The following is a 20,507-nucleotide window of genomic DNA, read 5'->3' as shown; positions in this document are numbered from 1 at the left end:
AGAACTAGCGGTGGTGCGTGTCGACGAAGCATATATACGTGTGTTAGTCATGGTCAAAACATACACTGCAATAGTTACAACGATAAACCGAGGAATCGTATCCCCTTTTCAAATAACGACGCTGATGGCTTGCTCACGCATCTTTCCTCTCATTTTTCAATTTCGAAGGACTCCACAATCTCCCTTGTCATCCTGCTATGAGACCTATACAAAATAGAAGTGCTTTCAAACGTGGGTTTCCAGGGACAACCTCGGCAATGAATGCCCAAATGGCCCGAGACTACTCTAGTAACCCTAGAGTGATGCTCTTTTAGTCTCTCATCGATGCATCTGCCAGTTTGACCAACATACATTCTTCCGCACGTTCTTAATAATAATAATATTTGGGGTTTTACGTGCCAAAACCACTTTCTGATTATGAGGCACGCCCCACACCCAAAATACATAAACAAAATAACAGGGGGCAGGGAAAGCGACAAATGTAGGCTCTGTTCAGAAACAGGAACACTCACACACATAATGTGGGAATGCACCTCGCTCCCGTTCTCTCATCCCCCCGTCAGCAGCGAGACTGACTGGACAGCCTGGCTCAGTTCCGGGGACGTCGACCGACAATTGGAACTGGTGGACTGGGCGGAAAAGGCCAAGCAGGCCCAGGGCCTTACTTGAGCCCTAACGCTCAGCCACGTCCCTCTTTACCCTTCCCCCTTTCAATAAAGTTTATCACCACCACCATGAGGCACGCCGTAGTGGAGGACTCCGGAAATTTTGACCACCTGGGGTTCGTTAACGTGCACCTAAATCTAAGCACACGGGTGTTTTCGCCCCCATCGAAATGCGGCCGCCGTGGCCGGGATTCGATCCCGCGACCTCGTGCTCAGCAGCCCAACACCATAGCCACTGAGCAACCACGGCGGGTTTCCGCACGTTCTTCCATTCTATCGTGCATTCAAACCAACTAGCCCGCCAACGTGTTTTAACCAAGCTGTATCGGGAGTTTTTCATCTTTCTCTACACTATTCTCATTGACATTTTTCATCTTATTATAATATTTGATAAGTTGATTCGTTAATTAAGACTAATTATGTAATTAGGCAGAATGCAAAAAATAATCAGAGTATCTCCAAGCGGTAGCAAACAATATTACCTTGGTTCTGTCCAACTACGTGGCATTTGCATATACATTTAGAATTTGGCTCAAGTTACGTGGGAAACCCAGTATAAGCAGGCCGCAGAGAGGCCATTCTGGCCCGAGATTTGTCATAGTCCCTCCCGAAGTGAGGCGCACAGCAAAGCAGCACGAATAACGCAAATGTAAAGCAGTGACGAAGTCTAGGAGATCAGTCATCGATTGACGGTGGCATTCGCACTTTGTTTACGCTTCCGTCAAGCGCAGATTTGCATACCCAGTATATGCTCCTAACGTTATCTGTCAAAGCCTCTGTTGTGAGAAAAGGCACTTAATCCGAAACAGAGGTGCGACGACTTCGTTGTCGGGCATGCCAGAAGCGCGCACGTTGTCTGACCGCTTTGTCTCGTTCGAGGACCGGGGATTGCCTTGATGTGTTTTCCGCACAGCACATTATTGATCGGTGGCGTCAGTTTTGTCTGGATGCGCGTTTTCTTCTGTCTCGTATTTCGTATCGCAGCTGATTTGCGTACGCTGAACCCGAGGCGTCACACCTGCTTGGCCACTGCTTGTCGGGGCCTCCCCGCATTCAGACTTTTGCTCTTGCCTCCAGTTCGAATGTCGCGTCGCGATACCATTGACATCGTCGAGTGCCATATGTCGCCAGATGTCGAACGTCATGGTGGTGTGATACGTCTTCGTACAGGAAGACAATGCAAGGGAGAGATACTGCAAAGGAAAGAGGGCGAGAGAGAGAGAGAAAGCTTAGGGATGCGAAAGAATGTCTGCGTCGGCAAAGAGTAGCGCAGAGCAAATATCTCAAGCGCGCACTACTCCAGCCTTTTCCATGGAGGAAGTGGAACCACATCAAACGGCCGCGGCGAATTCAATCGAATGCCACGCGACGCGTTATCTGCTCCGATTAGATTACGCCGAAAACGACCGATCTTGGAAATTCGCGTAATGGCGGAGACGATGGGGGCTCCTCGGTCTCCAGTGTTTCTGTGATTGCGGACAGTGAACGAGACAGACACAGATACAACAAGAGATTGCCGGCAGGGCGGGTCCGCTTTCCGCGCACGTGAGTGCGGAATGTTTATCGTTATCTCTAGAACAAAGGCATTGAAGGACCCTGCTAGAGCGGTGCTTCGGTGCCAAATATTTGCCGCAATGCCCATCGTACCAGCCAGTCGCGAATCCACCGTTTTTTCTAGGAAGGGACTATCAAGGATGATGATGATGATGACGACGACGATGATGATGATAACCGTATGATTGCTTAATTAATAATGATAATTATGATTATGATGATTATGATGATGATGATGAAGTTCCGCATCCAAGCAAGTGTTCTAAAACATTTATTTTTAAAGCAAAAAGCGTTGGCATTAGAGCGTACTTCTGTGCTTTACTTCTGTGCTGGTCCCGAGGAAACTGGTTTGCTGAGGTATACAGAGGCAGCGGTAATGCAGCTATAGTCAGTGCTCTAGTCAGTCAGTGTTGCCTGGAGATAGAGGGAATGAAGATATTTTAAATTTAGAAGTGTGCTGGCCAGCTTTCTGCGGATCCGATTGTGAAGGCCAGTACCTAATATAATCACCGTCAAACGGGACTGAAAACAAATAAAGCGCATTAGGGCTAACTTGCGACGCTATAGGTGCACTTTCATTTAACCAGAACACAACTTACTCGCGACATCAATATGAATATAACATTGTGTTAAGCCTCACAGAGATGCCGGGCTTTTCAACGATTTCACTAGTGGCACTTCATCTGAGACGAACGCTGACACGCAGACAAGCATGGCATTGCACGCTCATCGGTGAAGGTGGCCACTCTACTCGCACAAAGCGTACGTCCGCGCTCAAATGAACAGGTACATTTGGTAGCTCTACCAATCACGCGCTCGCGTGCGTTCTGCAAACACTGTATACGCACGATACAGGTATGCCGGAAGGGCAGCTACCAGCGTTCCACTGGTCATGCAGTGGGTGGTATACTAGCTGTATACCATTCTTCTTCATCGATGGGCACGCATATTTCGAGGTGTCTGCCGCGGTGAAGCATGAAGACACACGAAGTGACCCTCGTTCCTTCGTTTTTAGGTACAGAGCGCGCAAGGGACGACCGTCATAAGCAATAGCAACACATGGAAACACTAACTCGTAGCTTCAACAGTACGTGTGCGCAGTACAGAGAGCTTTAAGAAGCAGCGCACAGAAGTAATGAGAAAAGTATGGGTAAGCTTTTATTGAGCAGGCGCTTGTTCTCTGCTACATAGTGGGAGGCCTCCCTTAGCCCAGGAAACCTCGGCGCCGAGCTGTCCTGCTGGCCATTCGGGTGGGTGCTTGTCAGCTGGTGCTCCCACTGTTCGATGGAGGGTTGGAAGTCGGGTGGTAGGGCTTTGACATGTGGGCATTCCCACATCATAGCGGATAGTGTACAGGGCGCTGCGCATGGTTTGCACTGGTATTCATATTGTGCAGGGAACATGGCCTGTAGGAGGGTTTCGTGTGGATATGCGTTGGTCTGCAGTTGCCTGAGCGTAACTTTTTCTTCTCGAGTAAGGGTGGGTTGTGGCAATGGGTATCGTCGGCGGTTTAGACGATAGTGACTTGCGATGTCTGTCCGGAACGCTGTAACTGGGTCTAACGAGTTAGTGATCTTTTTTTCTTTGCCGGGCATTCAGCCAACGAAAAAAAAGAAGAAAACGAAGACTTCCTTTGGCAGCAGGTAGGGGGAAGGACAGTTGGTAACTGCGCATGCAAATATAATTACACTAGTGCACAGTATGCTTCAAAAGTTTGCGGGACACGTCATCTACGAATAATTGCAATTCCCGCAGTGCCTGAGCCCATATAGCTTCGAATTCAATTTACCATGTAGACTTTGTGAGCTACGCAGGGATCTCCAAAAATCTAGAAATGCCGTGGTCTTAACACGTGGCACAAATTTACATTTGCCATGACTGGGCCGCGTCTCGCAAGCTTTGGTTAGACCTATTCGGCTACCTTTGATCACCGTCACGAGGGCTCCTAGATCGTCCGAGTACTCGGGTAAAGACAGGCTCTCCCTCGATGTACGCGCCCAAAGTCCCTTTAATTAAGCCACACTGACATGGACCGGTGCACAATTAACATGGAGAGGACACCAATTCGCCCACTAGTAGTAGAAAACAGTTATTCCAGAAAACAGCACGAGCTGTCTTCAGGCTGGTCGCGGGCCCTATTCCAAGGCTCCGCTGGCTTGAACTCTGCGGCTTGCCTGGAGTGTGGCAGCCCTCTGGGCTGCTTCCTCCGAGCTGGAGATCAAGGCCTCGCATCCCTCTCGCTTTGTGCTTTCGTGAGCGTTGTCTTGAGGAGCCTTGGCGCATTCCCATGTCATCTGGTCCGGCGTGGGCTCGGCCCCGCACCACGGGCACTCGTCTGGATATCTATCTTTGTCTATTTTGTGCAGGAGATGTAAGTGTGGGTTAGTTTTAGTTTGCAACCCCCTCCAAATGCCTCACTCAATTTTCTGTCCCGTAGTGACCCTTGTTCCAACGCCATTACTCGCGCCTTGAAACAACTCGCTGCACGAGCACGAACAGGCCCGCGAGGCGCGCAAGCGCAGACAGTGGGTGGGAAAAGTAGAGTCGTACCTCTCCGTTCGTTTCTCGCGTGCTTCAGATAACGGTTCCTCCTCCTCCTCCCTCTCTTCCTACCTGCACCCCCTCCCTGCGTGTACCTTCCTCCCATTCTTTCGCGGCTCGCTCTTCCGATTCGAGTCGAGGAGCCAGAGCTGCTCGACAAACACATAACGACATCTTTTTCGCGGGACAGGTACACAAGCGCCGAGATATGCACCCTCTCCGCGCACGCATGAACGGCGACTGATTGCGGCCGCGGTTTGCAACACGTCTCCCTTCGGGAGTCGGGCACGCAAAAGAAAGAACAGCAGAACAGAAGAAGAAAGGAAAGAAGGACAGTGTGTCTGTCTACGGAAGGACCTGAGCTCAGCAGCGTAACCTCGGTGGAAAGGGAATCGAGCGAAAGGTATATAGGACGCGATGCGACGGGCTCCTCTCGCTCCGTTCCCCTGTACGTGCATCTGCGGGACAAGTGCCGCGGCTCGTGCAAACTGGTGCTCAAGTATAAGCTCGCAGCCGTGGTGGAATCCGCTCTCTGCGTGCACGTTGCCTCTGTCTTTTGCTCGGTCGGCGGTTGGAAAGCCATCGACGTCGTCGCCGGGGCTTCGGATCGGCCTCGGCTGTCGCAAGGTGTTGCGGTCAGTGGACCCTTGTGCTCGCGTGTACGCACCGGTGGGATTGAGAAGGACGGACGACGCATAGCGTGTGCCTCGGATTCCTTCGGCGCCCGGAATGGTGATGGCCAAGACGCTTCTTGAGCCTGCGACCTCCCAGTGGGTTCTGGCCAACAGGTCGGTGGCTCCGCGTATAGCGAGTATGCGCTCGCTCTTTTGACCGCTCCGATATTTTTTTTTTTTCGCGTAAAGGTCGCCTTTTGGTTGCGGCGCAAGTTGATCGACCGTTTCCGTCGATGTACGCAGCTATTAAACTATTTCAGCGCTCGAAAACTTAGACCGTAGTGCTGTAACTGCACAATTAGGCGTTGTAGCTATTCATTCGTTATTGGAAAAGAGGAATTCATTCGTAACCACGGGTGAGGAACAAGTTACTCTCGCGAGCGTTTTCCAATTGTTTCTCCGGTATTCCATTGGACTTTACTATTATTAATAATTTCTTATTCTCTGAAGGCTACCTGACGCAGCTTTACTCGCGATCTCTTGCTTACCTTATCTCCATGGTAACACATTTAACTGCTTCGATTTGTTTTTTGTTGTTTTTGTTGTTGAAGGCTACTCGACACAGCCACCACTTTTGACTCTTCATTTTTATAAATCTATCTTTTTCGCGCACAAATGTGTCCAGTGGTTGCAATTGAAAATCGACATAGTTTTCGGTAAAAAAAAAACAGCACCCACGTTGTCTCTGTTGATGAAGGTCTACAATCTTTGTATCGTGTTGTCGAGGAATAAGTGGCGGACTGCGTCTCAACGCAACTGCTTGTGCGAAGACGTCCCTGATCCTAACACATTAGAACGTCAGTGCGCGGGTAGCTCTATATTACAACGGCGTTCCATGGTACCACCCCTCTCGTGGCCGGGTGCCGCATCTGTGTCAATACGCATCGCTGAGCAGCAGTAGAATGTATAAACCGCCGAGGCAACTCGGCGAGCGTGTTTCTGCGCCGTCGCCTTAAATTTGCCAGGCAAACTTAGCGCTGCAATCTCCTCTTCACTTAGATTGGAGTGATTCTTTGAGCAAAGCAATTCACCGTTCCTCACTGTTCAAATTAAAAAAAATAAAGAAAGACATAAGGGCCGTGACATCGCACGTTACATTGTTCTTTAATATGATTTTATGAAGGAAAGGAACTTTTCAGACCCCATATGACATGCGTGTTATCTGAATACCAGTAATCGAACAAGTAATGTCGGCGACGCTAACGTTTCGGCAAGGTCACTTGCCTTCTCGGAGCAGCAACAAAAACAAGTTCTCTGTCGAAGCGTTGGCTCCAAGGACATCCCTTGTCCATACACTGTAAATTAATTCAAGCATCCTTTGTTGCGCGATCTTCCGTGTTGTCTGAATTGTGTTTCCTGACAAGTCAAGGTGATCATAACTTATTTATTTTTTCAGTAGAGTAGGAATGTAGCGTCCCTCCATCCTCCCCCCCCCCCCCCCCCCGCCCCAATATATCGTGGTCCCCATCCTCGTCCTGAATGGGTTAGAAGGATTCAAATTCGGGCGAGTTAGTTATTCATGCTATTACTGCGCGAAGGAAAAATGTGACAATGGAGGAAGAGAAGAATGGAAGAACACAAGAGCAGACTCGCAACTGGTTTGCTCTGAAAGTTGCTATAAATAAATAGTTGACCAAGGGACACATGTCCTCATATCTAAGGTGGAACGAACGGGCAAACAAAGACAACGTTCTACTTCACAAAACAGTATTTTCCATGCGTCGGAATTCCACGTATCGCGCTACCCAGATGTCAAGATTTCTGATCTATGAGTGCTATTGACGGTTGGCTTATGCATTCGTGTTTCCGCTTTCTGTTACAGAAGGCTCGCGGTCCAATTGTTCCCTTCCCCTTATGAGGATCCGTGCTGGGAAACCCTGAGTCGCATCCGCACTATCGGCGATGCACAGCCAGTCCCCGTTCCCATTTCCCTTGTCCCCGTTTTTCTTCGCGTAGTAGTAGCATGAATCATCCTGAATGCTGGGATTCGGTTTGCCGGGCGCTCATACGCGAGGCTACTCGGTCGAGCGTGAAGTTAGGCGTGACTTGTGTACAAACCGCGACGGAAACAACCAGCGAACAGCTGTAGGAACGTCACTGATGAACGCCACTCACAATGGGTGCTCGAGCGTTTGCAGACCTATGTGACTCACCTTCTTTTAGTGAGTGGAAGGCTAGGGGGAGATCAGCTGGAACAGCCTCCCGCGAAGTAGCGCAGACCTCGTCCCATTTGCTCGTATTTCTTGCTCCGTCATTTTGCAGCTTATTTCAGCCGAATTCGCCCCACATATTTCTCGCGCTTGTAGCGTGTGCTTCGTCCCTCATTTGAAGTGTGTCATGTAGCATTTTGCTGGTCTTACTATTATTTTGCTTTCATGATTAAAGTGCGAAACTCTCGGAAGCTCTTTTCCTTGAAATGGGACAACTTAAATTGGGAAATCTGGTCGTGCGTCCCTAAAGAGGATAAAAACGAAGTTACACGCACACACAAACACACACACACACACACACACACACACACACACACACACACACACACACACACACACACGCACGCACGCACACACACACACACACACACACACACACGCACGCACGCACGCACGCACACACACACACACACACACACACACACACACACACACGCGCGCGTGCGCGCGCACGCACACACACACACACACACACGCACGCACGCACACACACACACACACACACACACACACACACACACACACACACACACGTAGTCCATGTCTTGGCGTGCGTATAGTTGTCGTCTCTTATCTGTCGTTTCAACTCCTCAAGGACGGATCAGATATTCCCACCATTGCTTTCACTTTTCGGTTGCCTGCCAGTAGTTCGAAAACGATCAGCCGCGTCTCCTCACGCGAGCACTGCTCTTACAAAAGATGGGCAAAAATCCCCCGGACTGCATTGACATTTGGACTGCTTTAACCCACACTTACTAAATTAAAGCAGTTGAAGAATGTGACACGAACCAGACAGCAAATATAAAGTATTCAATTTCTAATGCAGCCCGCTCAAAGAGCTATCCTTCGTTAGACTATCCATGAACTCAGTAATATGGTGAACAGTAGTTACGATGAGCCGCCCTCCGGACAGAGAAGGTACACTTCCAGTCTCCCAGGGGATCTCGAGAAGAATCGCCACGCTTCTTCTGAAAGCTTTCACAGAACTCCAGTACTACTTGAAGGAAATCCGGAAGCTCCTGGACAGAGATATTTCTGCGCTTTTCGAAAAAGCGCGCAGCGCGCACGAAGAAGCAGGCGTGAGCTGTCCAGGACACTTGAGACGCGCTAAGTAAGCGAGCTCTCAGCATGGTGGCCTTTGATGAGTTCGCCTGCATACTCCCGGCGCATCTTCTAGCACCCCTGTTTCTCGAACCCGTGAACCCCCGAGGAGACAGCACGCGCAGGGAATCAGAGAACGCCAGTGGAGCGATGGAAGGGCGCACTGCGGTGCACGCGCACCAACGTTGCACGCGTTTTTGCACGAGACGAACCCGAAGTAAAATCGTTTGTGCTAAAAACGCTCAGGTGTGAGCCAGTGCCCAGCGAAAGTGCTATCAAACCACTTGCGCGAAGCGTTGCGTAGTGGTTCGAGCCTTCGGCTTGGAAGCGGGTATATAGTTGCTGGTTCCATGTTATACTGTACACCTGCTGCAATTTCTTTATTCAATGCGAAGCATTCTTTGGCTCATTCTAGGCACTCTGTGGTGAGTAGGTATGCATATATAGGTTCCCGTATTGCCATAGCTTTAGAATGAATGCGAGGCCGACGTTGGAATCGAACCTCTGCTCTCGAGCTTAGCAGCCTGGTACTCGAACCGTTAGGCCACGATCGTGCGCGCACTTTCGCAGTTCCAAAGCCTTCGAAGCGTTTGATGCGCGCGTCCCATGCCACTCTCTCGTCAGCTTTCCTCGCGAGACCTCTCGCTTTTGAGGTGCTCTGTGAGAATGCACTGTCTTGAATATTGGCCCAAAGTTTTCTGTACTTTCCTTGTATCAGCTTATACGCTATATCTAGAAACTGTGCCACGTCGTAAAGCTTTCGTGATAGGCCCAGGTTAATCACATTTCAACATTTATTCGCCACTACAAATGCCACCGTCGTTTTAACGTGGATCACGTGACGCAGATTGTATAACAGTTATTTATTCGCTCGTTTCCCTCGGTAACACCCGTTCGCGGTTTTTACGCAGAGTCCAACAATCGGCGTGCATGAATTCGCGCCGAATGGCCGCAGTAGACGCCGTTGACGTCATACGATTGCTGTCAGCGTGGTCGTCGTCTTCAAGCGATCGTCCCACACGACCGCGTCGCACACGCAACTATTCGATTTACACAAACACGTCGGTCCACTTTGTAACAAATTGTGGAAAGCGCTAGATAGCCAGCTACTTTAAAAATGCTACATGTAACATCGATTCCCTCAGTGCGTTTCGATGTGGAGACTTGTTATTTTTTTTATTTTGGTATTAAATGACTCTTCAGTACTAGAGCACAAGAAGAACAAATGAACAGGATCGGTCTATTCCATGGCTCATAATTGATGCTCACTATAAAAAAAAAACATTTTGGTAGTCCATAGCAGGTGTATATAGATATTTAACTATAAGAGCTTTGGACTGATTACAACACAGGAAGAGATAGATATAAATGAGGTGCAAAAGACAAGGTTAGCCGGAAGATTGACATCCAATTTGCTATAGACAGTCTATGGGCTCATGACCTCACCTTTAATTGACTATTGGCAGGTATCGACGAAGGAGGGGAAAAATAGATATAATATTTGCGTACGCAATTTGCAGAATGGCCTAAACCCGTCTCCGTCTATTTTTAAAGGAACACGGCCGCTCTTTGCCAATGACTCTGCCCTTGGTGAACAGTCTAAGGTGCCCTTTGGCAACGGCGTGCGGCGGCCAAATCTGTTGAACCAGCGGGAGATGTTATTCTCTGCGCATGGGGCGCCTGTTTGCCAGAGCGAAGGCTGCAGGCGAAACGCGCTGACCCTGACCTCGCGACGTCGAGGACGGGCGACCAAGTGACAGTGCAGAGTCGCCTGATACGGCGACCCAATTTGCATCCCGTCCTTGTATGTGGGCAGCCCTCTGCCTTCCACACTTGCCCCATTCTATCGGGGGGTGTCTCCTTTCATCTCGGGAGAAACGAAGGATGCGCTTTCGCGCTTCGACGCGCGACCGCCGCTGCGTTCGAGTGGTGCCCTGTTGGGCCACGTGAGGCCAGGGCGAGCACGAAAAAGCTGAGGTCACTCGGGAAGGTCGCGCACAGCTTCTCTGAGGCGCTCGATTTTACGATTGACTGAGACAGACTCAGATTGACCTCGACAACGAGGGAGAAAAAGGGATGGGGACAGATGAGGTTGTTTTGACGAATGGCCGAAGACGTAGACCGTGCGACAGCCAGGGCGCATCCTCTCCCGGGTACCCTGCATGCCTAGCCAACGCGCACTTGTGCCGCAGCTCCGTCGTAGCCTTCATAAACCGCGGTCCGCTGCCAAATTGTCCAAGAATGTACCGCCGACATCTCCAGATTTCCATGTACAACGTGCTGTCGCGTTACTTTCCTGATCCTGATGGTATGTCCGATATTATACCGCAGTCCAAAGACCAAGGAGGCTTTATCCAACGTTCAAATGTGTTGAAAGAGCCGGAGAAATATGCGGGTAACGTATCAGATTTTCGCTTGTTGCAGGCCGCTTTGGCTGCCTTGATTGAGATCAGCGAATTACCCCAGCAAGTCGCATGCGTTGTTTGATCTGCACTCTGGAACCAAGAGACAGATGCTTAGTTGCCCTGAGAGGTCAGATTCCCTAATTCTGATAAAGTGGGAGCCTTCTTAACAAGGATTTCGTGAGAATGCTATATATACGATAAGTGACGACGCCGTCAGCAGCTGTGACTGTCCAGGGACGCACAGCGCCTAAGCCTGCTATAAACGAAATTGGAGCGTGCGCTCGGTCGAACCTCGGTTTCCTGTTCACGAACAATTCGGTTCGCCAAAAGCGGCGTCCAGAAAACTCTGCCTCGTTTCGCGAACTCCGCCTTGGCACGCGAACGTCGTATCGTACTCGCTGAAATCGTTCTTGTGACGCTCGGATGACGTTATTTTTGTAGTATTAACTTTATTAATGACGACGTCATTTCACTATTTATTTTCAGCTTGAAATATGTTTGCTATTTGATACACCAGTAAGAAACACCGTGAGCGGAGCTGCATGTGTTATTTCGCGCATGAGCAACAGAAGACCCTTTTCGAAGAACTTTCTGCGTAGGATGACAGCGAGAAGGTCAGCGTCAATGCCATCAGATCTGGCCTCGAAAGATGGAATGATTGCCAGGACTGTTTTGAAGAGCGCCACTGTAACGTTACTGTAACCAACAGAATGCTAAACTTGATGAATGCACAACTTGGTCTCTCTTTTCTGGAGTGCTGTGCACTTTGGACAGCATAGGAAAAGAAAAATAAACAAGAGAAAAGAAAGCAAAGGAACAAGTCGAATTGAACAAATTTTCAGCCACAATTGAACCTGCACCTAAGCGACGGAGAGAGGAGCAGGCTCCACAAGGAAATTTTCATGAAATGTTTGTTTTAAGGCGAAAGCCTTAGACGGCTCGTGGGACGAAAAATCCGATGTCTGGCGCCGCCCCGTCCGGCGTTATGGCACCAAAATTCATAGGGAGTCGAACCTTCGGCCTTTGGTGTTAATAAGACGAATGTAATTAAGGCGCTGGTAATTAAGATAGAGGTAATTAGGGCACTCGAGCCCACGGCCTTTGGTGGGAGAAACAAGTATCAGGAACATAAAGCGCAGTAGAATGAAAATATGGAGTAATGTAATGAAGGTCTCGTGAGCAGGCACGCATTCGCCTTCATGATCTTCAACGTATGCTAAAGTGACTTTTTATTTTATATATATATATAATAGTACACTACCAGAGAGGGAAAAACCTGCTGTTTAATAGGCCTTATATTTAGGTAAGTGGTAACGCCACAGAGTAAAACGTTGTGCAATGTCTCCAGAGGCCCTATCCTGTAACGGTCACTTTCGGCGATAGTTTCGCATGAGATACACGTTCTTTTTACGATGCTTCGAAGTTTCTAAACACTAAAGGCAGGCGAAACTTAATATTGATTCAAATTGCGTCTTCATGCTTTGGAATACCAACGTGCAAAATTCTTCCGTTCGCAGAGTTTCGTGTGTAGCTGGGTTAAATGTTCACCAACTGTGCTTTAAACCACGACTGGTTATCACGTGCCCTCCCGTCATAATTCGTCACGCCGGCTTGGAAAACTAGAGCACCTACCTACACGATCGTGTCACTTGTGGGCCGATTTAGATATTGTATGCAATGACAGTTCTGCACGAGCCATGCAATTTGAATCGATGATGATCAACATGTCGAGCTGCAGCCGTCGATGAAGGTCAAATTTCGCTGTATGCGTGTTCGGTTTAACGAGTTTTCGCTGTATCCTCCGTATATTCCGCGTTGATTGGTGCCCCGGTCTTTAAAACAGTGCGCCGTCCCTCTGTGAATTCGCGCCAGTGGCGACCCAGTTACCGAGCGAAGGCTACCGAGTAACCCCTGATAAATTTGACCGCGTAATCTATAGGGAGAAGCAACGGAGAACCATTCTCTTATCGGGGATCACCCCGAGTGCGCTAAATGCGAGGCAGCCGGTAAGCAAACGATAACGACAACGGCGAATCAATGGAAACAACACACTTGACCCGATCTTGTTACTGGACCGCAAAACACGCTACGTATAAACACTTGTGACACAGTTGACTTGGGCTTGTCCTACATGGTCTATTCAATCCGGAGATATCAAGCCTGCTGTATTGTTCTTTTTCTTTCGTTACCAGCAGCATATATATATATATATATATATATATATATATTTCTCTCTCTCTCTCTGATCTAATGCCAGACATTTTCCGACGGATTTTTCTTATACGAGCGAAGTGTGTCAGTAAACGTGGACTGCGCTGTGACCGGAAAAGTCAAAGCTCATTTCCGACAGGGCAATTAAATGTACTTATACCGCTGATTTACTGGGGACAATTAAAAAATGTCGCTATCGGCCACTTGTGATTAGCAGATATGGAATATTTTGTTCCAGTCACGTGCGGTGTTTTAATCAGTCTGTCATTCATTTTGTTCGTCATCCGCCTCTATATACCACTTGATCTAATTTTCAGTTCGGTTTCACGTCCTAGACTCGTTTCGCTGTCAATATTTTACATATGATCAGCCCAACAAATTCAGAGCTGGGCTCAAATGATCATCATCTGTTAATAACTGATTACGTTTTTGTTGTTTTTCACTTTTCTCGTTCTCATTTCTTGAGCTTGGTTTCATTCCTATGGTTATTGTATTACCAATTTCTTGTTTTCCTTTTAAGTTCGGGGACCACCAGCCACATACTGAAAAAGAAATTGTGCCATAGACTCTTCCACAAGCGCAAAGCAGATCCTTGAAGCTTTAGAAGAATCACACGGCAGTACCTTAATTTTCTGAGGTTTAAAACACATCATTAAATTATGGGGCTTTACGTGCCAAAACCACTTTCTGATTATGAGGCACACCGTAGTGGGGGACTCCGGAAATTTAGACCACCTGGGGTTCTTTAATGTGCACCTAAATCTAAGTACACGGGTGTTTTCGCATTTCGCCCCCATCGAAATCTGGCCGCCGTGGCCGGGATTCGATCCCGCGACCTCGTGCTCAGCAGCCCAACACCATAGCCACTGAACAACCACGGAGAGTGTTTAAAACGCATTATCTTTTTTTTTATAACGCTACAAACAACCATGTGTTTTCACGCGTCACAAAGCTGCTGAAAATGTTTGAAAACGCTTTCCTTTTCTATGTTAGATTAAAAATTGGACAGCATACGATTCGGTTTATGTAATATGATGTTACCTGCGTTCGCTTGTTGATTGCTTAGATAAACACGTATTATGCCACTGAAGGTATTCCATTTAATTGCGCATGAAACTGAGCTTTCGTATCGCGTTTCATTGATCGACTTAGCTCCACAGAGACTTTCGCATGACGTAACCTATTTATTTTTTTTTCGAGATTAAGGATTTGTCCATTATACATTTAATGTCGTTCTTAAGAAAAAGCTTTATCTTGAGGTCAGCTCCGATTTACCTACTCAAATGCATGTAAAACGCGTAAATGTTTTTATGAGACAACCGTTGGACCAATATGAATGAAATTTGTGGCATTTGAGAGAAAAAGCTGAAGTCCAGCGACTGTAACAAGCAGAGTTCTTATTTGTTGCCTGCAATTGTTGACGAAATACAAAGAAATCGAAGCACGAACTTAGGAATTGGTAACTCTGCACCACAAACAGATATCGCAGTTCTGTATGAAGCATTTCTTTAGACCATCTAAAGTGGACAACTTTAACTTGAATTTACAACTTACGTAAGGTTGTTGCAATGTTTACAGCCGTTTTGTGAAAGTCTGACTAACAAATCAGTGGAATATTTCAGAGCAATGTATAATGCGCCAATTTTGTCCGTTTTGGATGTATTGTTCGGTTCAATTTACAGACTTTTGATATGGTTTTTAATTGCTGAGTTGCAAAGTGGTACACATGATACAAGAGCTTTCTTTTTCTTTATTTTCTTCGACGCTTCAATTTCTAACATTTTTGTAAAAGAAACATTGCGACCCCAATCATGAATCCGCTTCTTACAGTCACTAGATTTTAACCTTTTCTTTTGAATGCGATAGCCATCATCAAATTCGGTGCAGTGGTCTCCGAGTAAAATTATTTCTGTGCTTCCGCGTACTCATAGCATAAAGGGGCTAAATAGCTAAAGCTTTCTTAAGGATCAGTGGCGATATATCTTGCTATCGACACTCTCTTTCCCAGTGTGTGTGTACGTGTGTGTGTGTGTGTGTGTGTGTGTGTGTGTGTGTGTGTGCGTGTGCGTGTGTGCGTGTGTGTGCGTGCGTGTGCGTGCGTGTGCGTGCGTGTGTGTGTGTGTGTGTGTGTGTGTGTGTGTGTGTGTGTGTGTGTGTGTGTGTGTGTGTGTGTGTGTGTGTGTGTTTTCTCGTTTTCTCTGCATTCCCGTGCTCCGATCTTTTACTTCTAGATACGTCATTACTGCTTTGTTATTGCTATTTTAATGCGATTAGCGTTCTAGGAGTACTTCGCCCACTTTTCGGGGGCTGTATGTCTGTCTATTTATCTAGTTATCTACGTTTGTCTCCACCTGTTCTTCCCGCCATCTTTGGTCACCGAGCGGCGGCACTGAATGGTGCAGCACGTCCGGAGCGAAGCGCGAGGGAGGAGCCTGGCTGGCGTGCGAGCCTCGCACGTGACGCATCTCTGTGCCGGCACTACCGTGTGCGGCTGCTTTGCTTCGTTGCTAATCGCATTAACGTCGACATTCGCCGTGACATGGGCTGTGCCGCAATCCGTTTAAATATATATTCTCAAATGGTTCGATTGTTAGGTCGTCCTTAGCTGTCCGTTTCTCTCTTCACAATGCAAGTGTCTCAACTCTTGCGCTGCATGGGTGATTGATATTTTTTGTCACATATATTAAAGAATTTTCTTCATTACCGGGTGAATATTTAGCTGCAGACGTTTTTTGTGCTGCGTCCATTAATGGCGGTGTACATTCTAGCGTAACTGTGCGCGCTTCCACAGCATTTTCATTGATACTTTCGTATGAATACAAATGTTGTCGTCTGTGTGTACGTGGGGGGGGGGGGGGGGAGAGAGAGAGAGTTGAAGATCTAGTCAATGCTTCGCAGCATTTACTTCACTGATATCGTGGTTCCGCCGTACGAGCGAGCGTTGTCAGCTTGAAACAGCAGAGAGATACAGCATTGGCCGGATTCCAATCAAAGTTTCAACCAAGCGTGAGCCACGCATGGAAAATTACCTCAGTGTGCGCGCGTGCTCTCTGATTAGGCGATGCGGCGAAGAACGCGAGCTGCCTACCTTCAGCTGCTTGCTACTAGATGTAGATTGTCGCTTTTGCAGTGACACGCTCGGTGTCAACGCTATATTACGCAAAATGTCTGCGCAAAAACTTCAGGGCGTTGTTAGTCGACTGACAGGGCCGGTAAATGTTGTTCGTTCTTGCGTCTCATACTGTTTAGCGAAGCCTCCTCTCATGGTAAGAAGCTGAATTTGTAAGTTATGCTTCTTCAATATTGGAGAAGCGTAACATACAAATGCAGCTTCATTTAATATTGCCCTTCAGTGTCCATCTTAGGACACTTAAACAAATCTTTAGCGGCCTGAAGAAAGTGTCGCAGTAATGCACAAAGTAAACTTCAATGCTCGCGTGTACCCGTCGTGGCCGTAGCTCAGTGGCTATGGCACTGCGCTGACCTCAAGGTCGCGGTTTCAAACTTTGGCCGCGGAAGCCGTGTATCTATGGGGACGATAGGCTAAAGTACTCGTGCACTTAGATTTGGATACACGTCAGAGAACCCCCGGGGCGTCAAAATTAATGCGGAAACATCCACTAAAGCGTCTCTCATAGTCCACTGTGCATGCAGCTATAAGGGCGTTAAACTTCACAATTTCAGAAAGAGAGAGAGATTGTGAAGAGGAAGCAATGCACCTGCGCAGGAACTGCTTTCTCCTCCTTTCTGCCCAAATTCCCCGTTCTCTCCTCAGCGTCTCACCGCGAAAGGTTGTACTTTAACCGTGATGCGTGAGCACTAAATTCTGTGGACATGAGCTTCTTTAATTGTACGAAATCACATATTCAAATACACAGAGTGACAAATGAAGCGCAGGAGTAGGCTGGAAACAGCTCGAAGGGAGTGCCACACTTGCCTATTTTAAGGGTGACACTGTAAAGCATTCTTCACTTTTTTTTACAGCGATAGCTGTTAAGCGTTCACTCCCCGGCCGTGTTGAAAAAATTTTGTCCGCCGGTTACGGTATAGAATAGGAAGAAGAAACAGCCATAGCTCTTTCATCCCAACGAAAAGAAGCGCCACCTCCATAATTAATAAAGTTTCGTTCTCCTTGACGGGAGATTGCTCCTCGCGTATCTGCGAATGTTTGCTCCCGATACTTTCTTTTGCTCGGTATCTGCTACATAAGAGAGTTTTTTTCCGAGCCTGTAAGAAGCCTGCGAATGCACGCAAAATGCCTGGAGCGGCCTGTCGCGCGGGAATACTGCGTGATTTCTCGGACTTAATTAACGTTCAGAAAAGTACTTTTATGTAGCACGTATTGATCAACAGAAAGCTGTATATATCAGGACTTTTTTATATTGCTCTACAATTTTCTCATTCATACGTTTCATCTAATTATAACATTCGAAACGCTAATTAATTAATTGATGGTTAAGATTAATTGTGCTATTAGGCGGTATGCAAAACAATAATTGAGTATCTCCAAGCGACGGCAATCAACACTAGCTTGGTTCTGTCCCGCTACGTGGCATTGGCATATCTTTAAATCTTGGTTCATGACAGTTGGGACACCCTGTACATCATACTCGTACACGTTACAAAAAAAAAATGCAACCGATTGCAGTTACAATTACTTCATTCAAGATTGATTATGGCTACCAATTACTGACCCACGAAAGTAATTGAATAATTACTCAAAAATAATCGGTTACTCCTACCTTAGTTTCCTCCGATCTTCTGTATAGATGCAGTAATCAGAACGAGCTGGCCGGGCTGTTTCAGTGTGCCTTCTGCAGCCCTTCCTACATTGCTTATCAGCACAAACACCCGCCGTGGTTGCTTAGCGGCTATCGTGTTGGGATGCTAAGTACGAGGTCGCGGGATCGAATCCCGGCCGCGGCGGCCGCATTTCGATGGGGGAGAAAGGCGAAAAAAAAAACCGTGTACTTAGATTTAGGTACACCTTAAAAAACCTCAGGTGGTCCAAATTTCCGGAGCCCCCACTACAGCGTGCCTCACAATCAGATCGTGGTTTTGGCACGTAAAACCCCATAACAGTAATTTTTTTTAATCTGCACTGACACCTACTTTTAAGAAATATCGTTGGTCATCGTCCCTCGTTTGTCGTTGTGAAGAGATTAGCAGTGACACTGAAAACGTGGTCGAGGAGGACAAATAGTGGTTAACTCGATGTACTTGCCGGGAGTTAAGGCGGCGCTGTAACGTACCTGGGTCATCTATGCAGCGCACGGCTTCATTGTTGCTGAGACTTGAAGAAGAGGCTCCCGATTGGACCACTGAAAAACTGAAAAAAAAAGAAATTGTCTATATGTGACTTCTGATATTATCGTCCTAAGTGGGCTGTTGCACTGTTTCGCTGTGTCGTGCGCACCAGCTGTTGAACGGCGTTTAGTTTCGTATGTTGTTTTCTGCGCGTACATACCGATGTTTCTGTCGTCACACGTTGCGTAAAAAAAAAAAATTCTATGCATTGAACTCTCGTTAATTCGATACTTGCGGCACCACAAGAGACACCAAGACCACTAGATGTTTCTTTCGCGTGAGCACAGATTTTACACCCGTGAGGAAAATAAGTATACGGACCACAGGCTCACTGCGGAAAAAAAAAGAACATGTTATCTTTAATTTCAGACGCGCAAACAGAAATTGACGAGGATAGGGGAGAGTTCGCAATGCCAGTTTTCGACTGCAGTCCTCTATCTCACATTATGAAAAAGAAAATTGCCATTCACCCGTATGTAGCGCGAAGCTACAAAGGGTGTTGGAACCTGGATGGGCTTCCTTTGTAGCTTCACGCTACATTCGGGTAGATGGCAGTTCTCCTTTTCACGACACTTCCTCCACCTTGCGGGATTCTTCAGAACTGATTTGTCATATCTCCAGTTACATTCATAGGCTTTCTATACATTGGCTGAAAAGAAAATCAGCTGCATCGCCGAATCATTGGTCTATAATTTTGCTTAGGGGAGACGTGGGTCATAGGCCAGGGTCGGCTTGCACGAACATTTAATAACGAAAATAATAACGAATTTAAGAACGCGTTCTTAAATTTGTTATCATTTTCGTTATTAAATGTTCGTGCAAGCCGCCCCAGGTCCTTGGTCAGGCGCAGGTAAGCGCCTTTAGTCTTGGCACTTTTTGCTTCCTGCGTGAAAAGTAAATAATTAAAAAAATAAAAATAAATACATAAATGTCCCTCTACGACAAACTGTAAAGCGGCGTGGGCCGTGTGCCGTAAATACGCAGTTAACCGAGTGCGCAGGGGACAGACTCGACTGGGGAGAATGGAGTCATTCGTTGTCTCATCAGCTCTGTGGCGCGCCAGACGACCAAGGCAACACGTGACAGTGGCACATGCAACCGCTTCTGGTCACGTGACTCGCGGCGCCCCGTTGTCGGACGAGGGCTGATGCGCACAACTGCCGGGGGCTTCCCGCTTCCCCTTACGACGGCGCCGCGTCGTTTTTGCCGGATACGACGGGGACGCCGTGCATGCAGGACGCCGCAAACGCGCGCACGGGTGTGTAATTATGCTCTGCACCCGACACTGCTCTCCCCCAGCCGCGCTTGTTTCTCTAGCATTTCCCTGGTTTGAGTGTTTTTGTTTTCTCTCTTGGCCGAGCGTGGCTACAAGGGAAAGCGAAGGACGCTGTCTGGCAGAACGAGAAGTGCGCCTATTATGGGCCGAGCATTCCCGGGCACGAAACTAATGACGGCGCGTCTAACCTGGACACGCCTGGACCAGTGTTGCTTACTGCAAAAGGATAGAAAGTTGGGCGAGTTGGTACGGTAACGTGACCTTGGATTGTAGCGCGAAGTGACACGGACACAGACTAGAAGCAGACAGCACGAGCGCTAACTCTCAACAATATGTTTATTGAAACGAAGAACACACACACACACACACACACACACACACACACACACACACACACACACACACACACACACACACACATATATATATATATATATATATATATATATATATATATATATATATATATATATATATATATATACGTGGTTGCAAAAAACCGTAGCATAAGAACATGACAAGGTATAAAGACATCAGTTAAACATATCAGGAGGTAGGGAAGT

At 47.5% G+C, this 20,507-nt stretch overlaps 1 protein-coding gene across 5 annotated transcripts in view; it reads left to right on the top strand.

Moving 5' to 3' along the window:
- fray (oxidative stress responsive kinase frayed) overlaps window positions 1-20,507 on the top strand; it is a 254,683-nt gene that overhangs the window by 126,916 nt on the left and 107,260 nt on the right. Inside the window, exon 1 of one of the 5 annotated variants that reach the window (XM_065436141.2) lies at window positions 5,251-5,548. The exons of the other annotated variants lie outside the window; for them this stretch is intronic. Coding sequence (XP_065292213.1) covers window positions 5,490-5,548 — 59 coding nt within the window. The 5' untranslated portion in view covers window positions 5,251-5,489. Of the gene's footprint in view, window positions 1-5,250; window positions 5,549-20,507 lie in introns of those variants that run through there. 5 annotated transcript variants of the gene reach the window in all.

The sequence above is a fragment of the Dermacentor albipictus genome, chromosome 1 (assembly GCF_038994185.2).
Source record: "Dermacentor albipictus isolate Rhodes 1998 colony chromosome 1, USDA_Dalb.pri_finalv2, whole genome shotgun sequence".
Lineage (NCBI taxonomy): Eukaryota > Metazoa > Arthropoda > Arachnida > Ixodida > Ixodidae > Dermacentor > Dermacentor albipictus.
The sequence above is the reverse complement of the archived record's forward strand: the minus strand, read 5'-3'. Positions and strand labels throughout refer to the sequence as shown.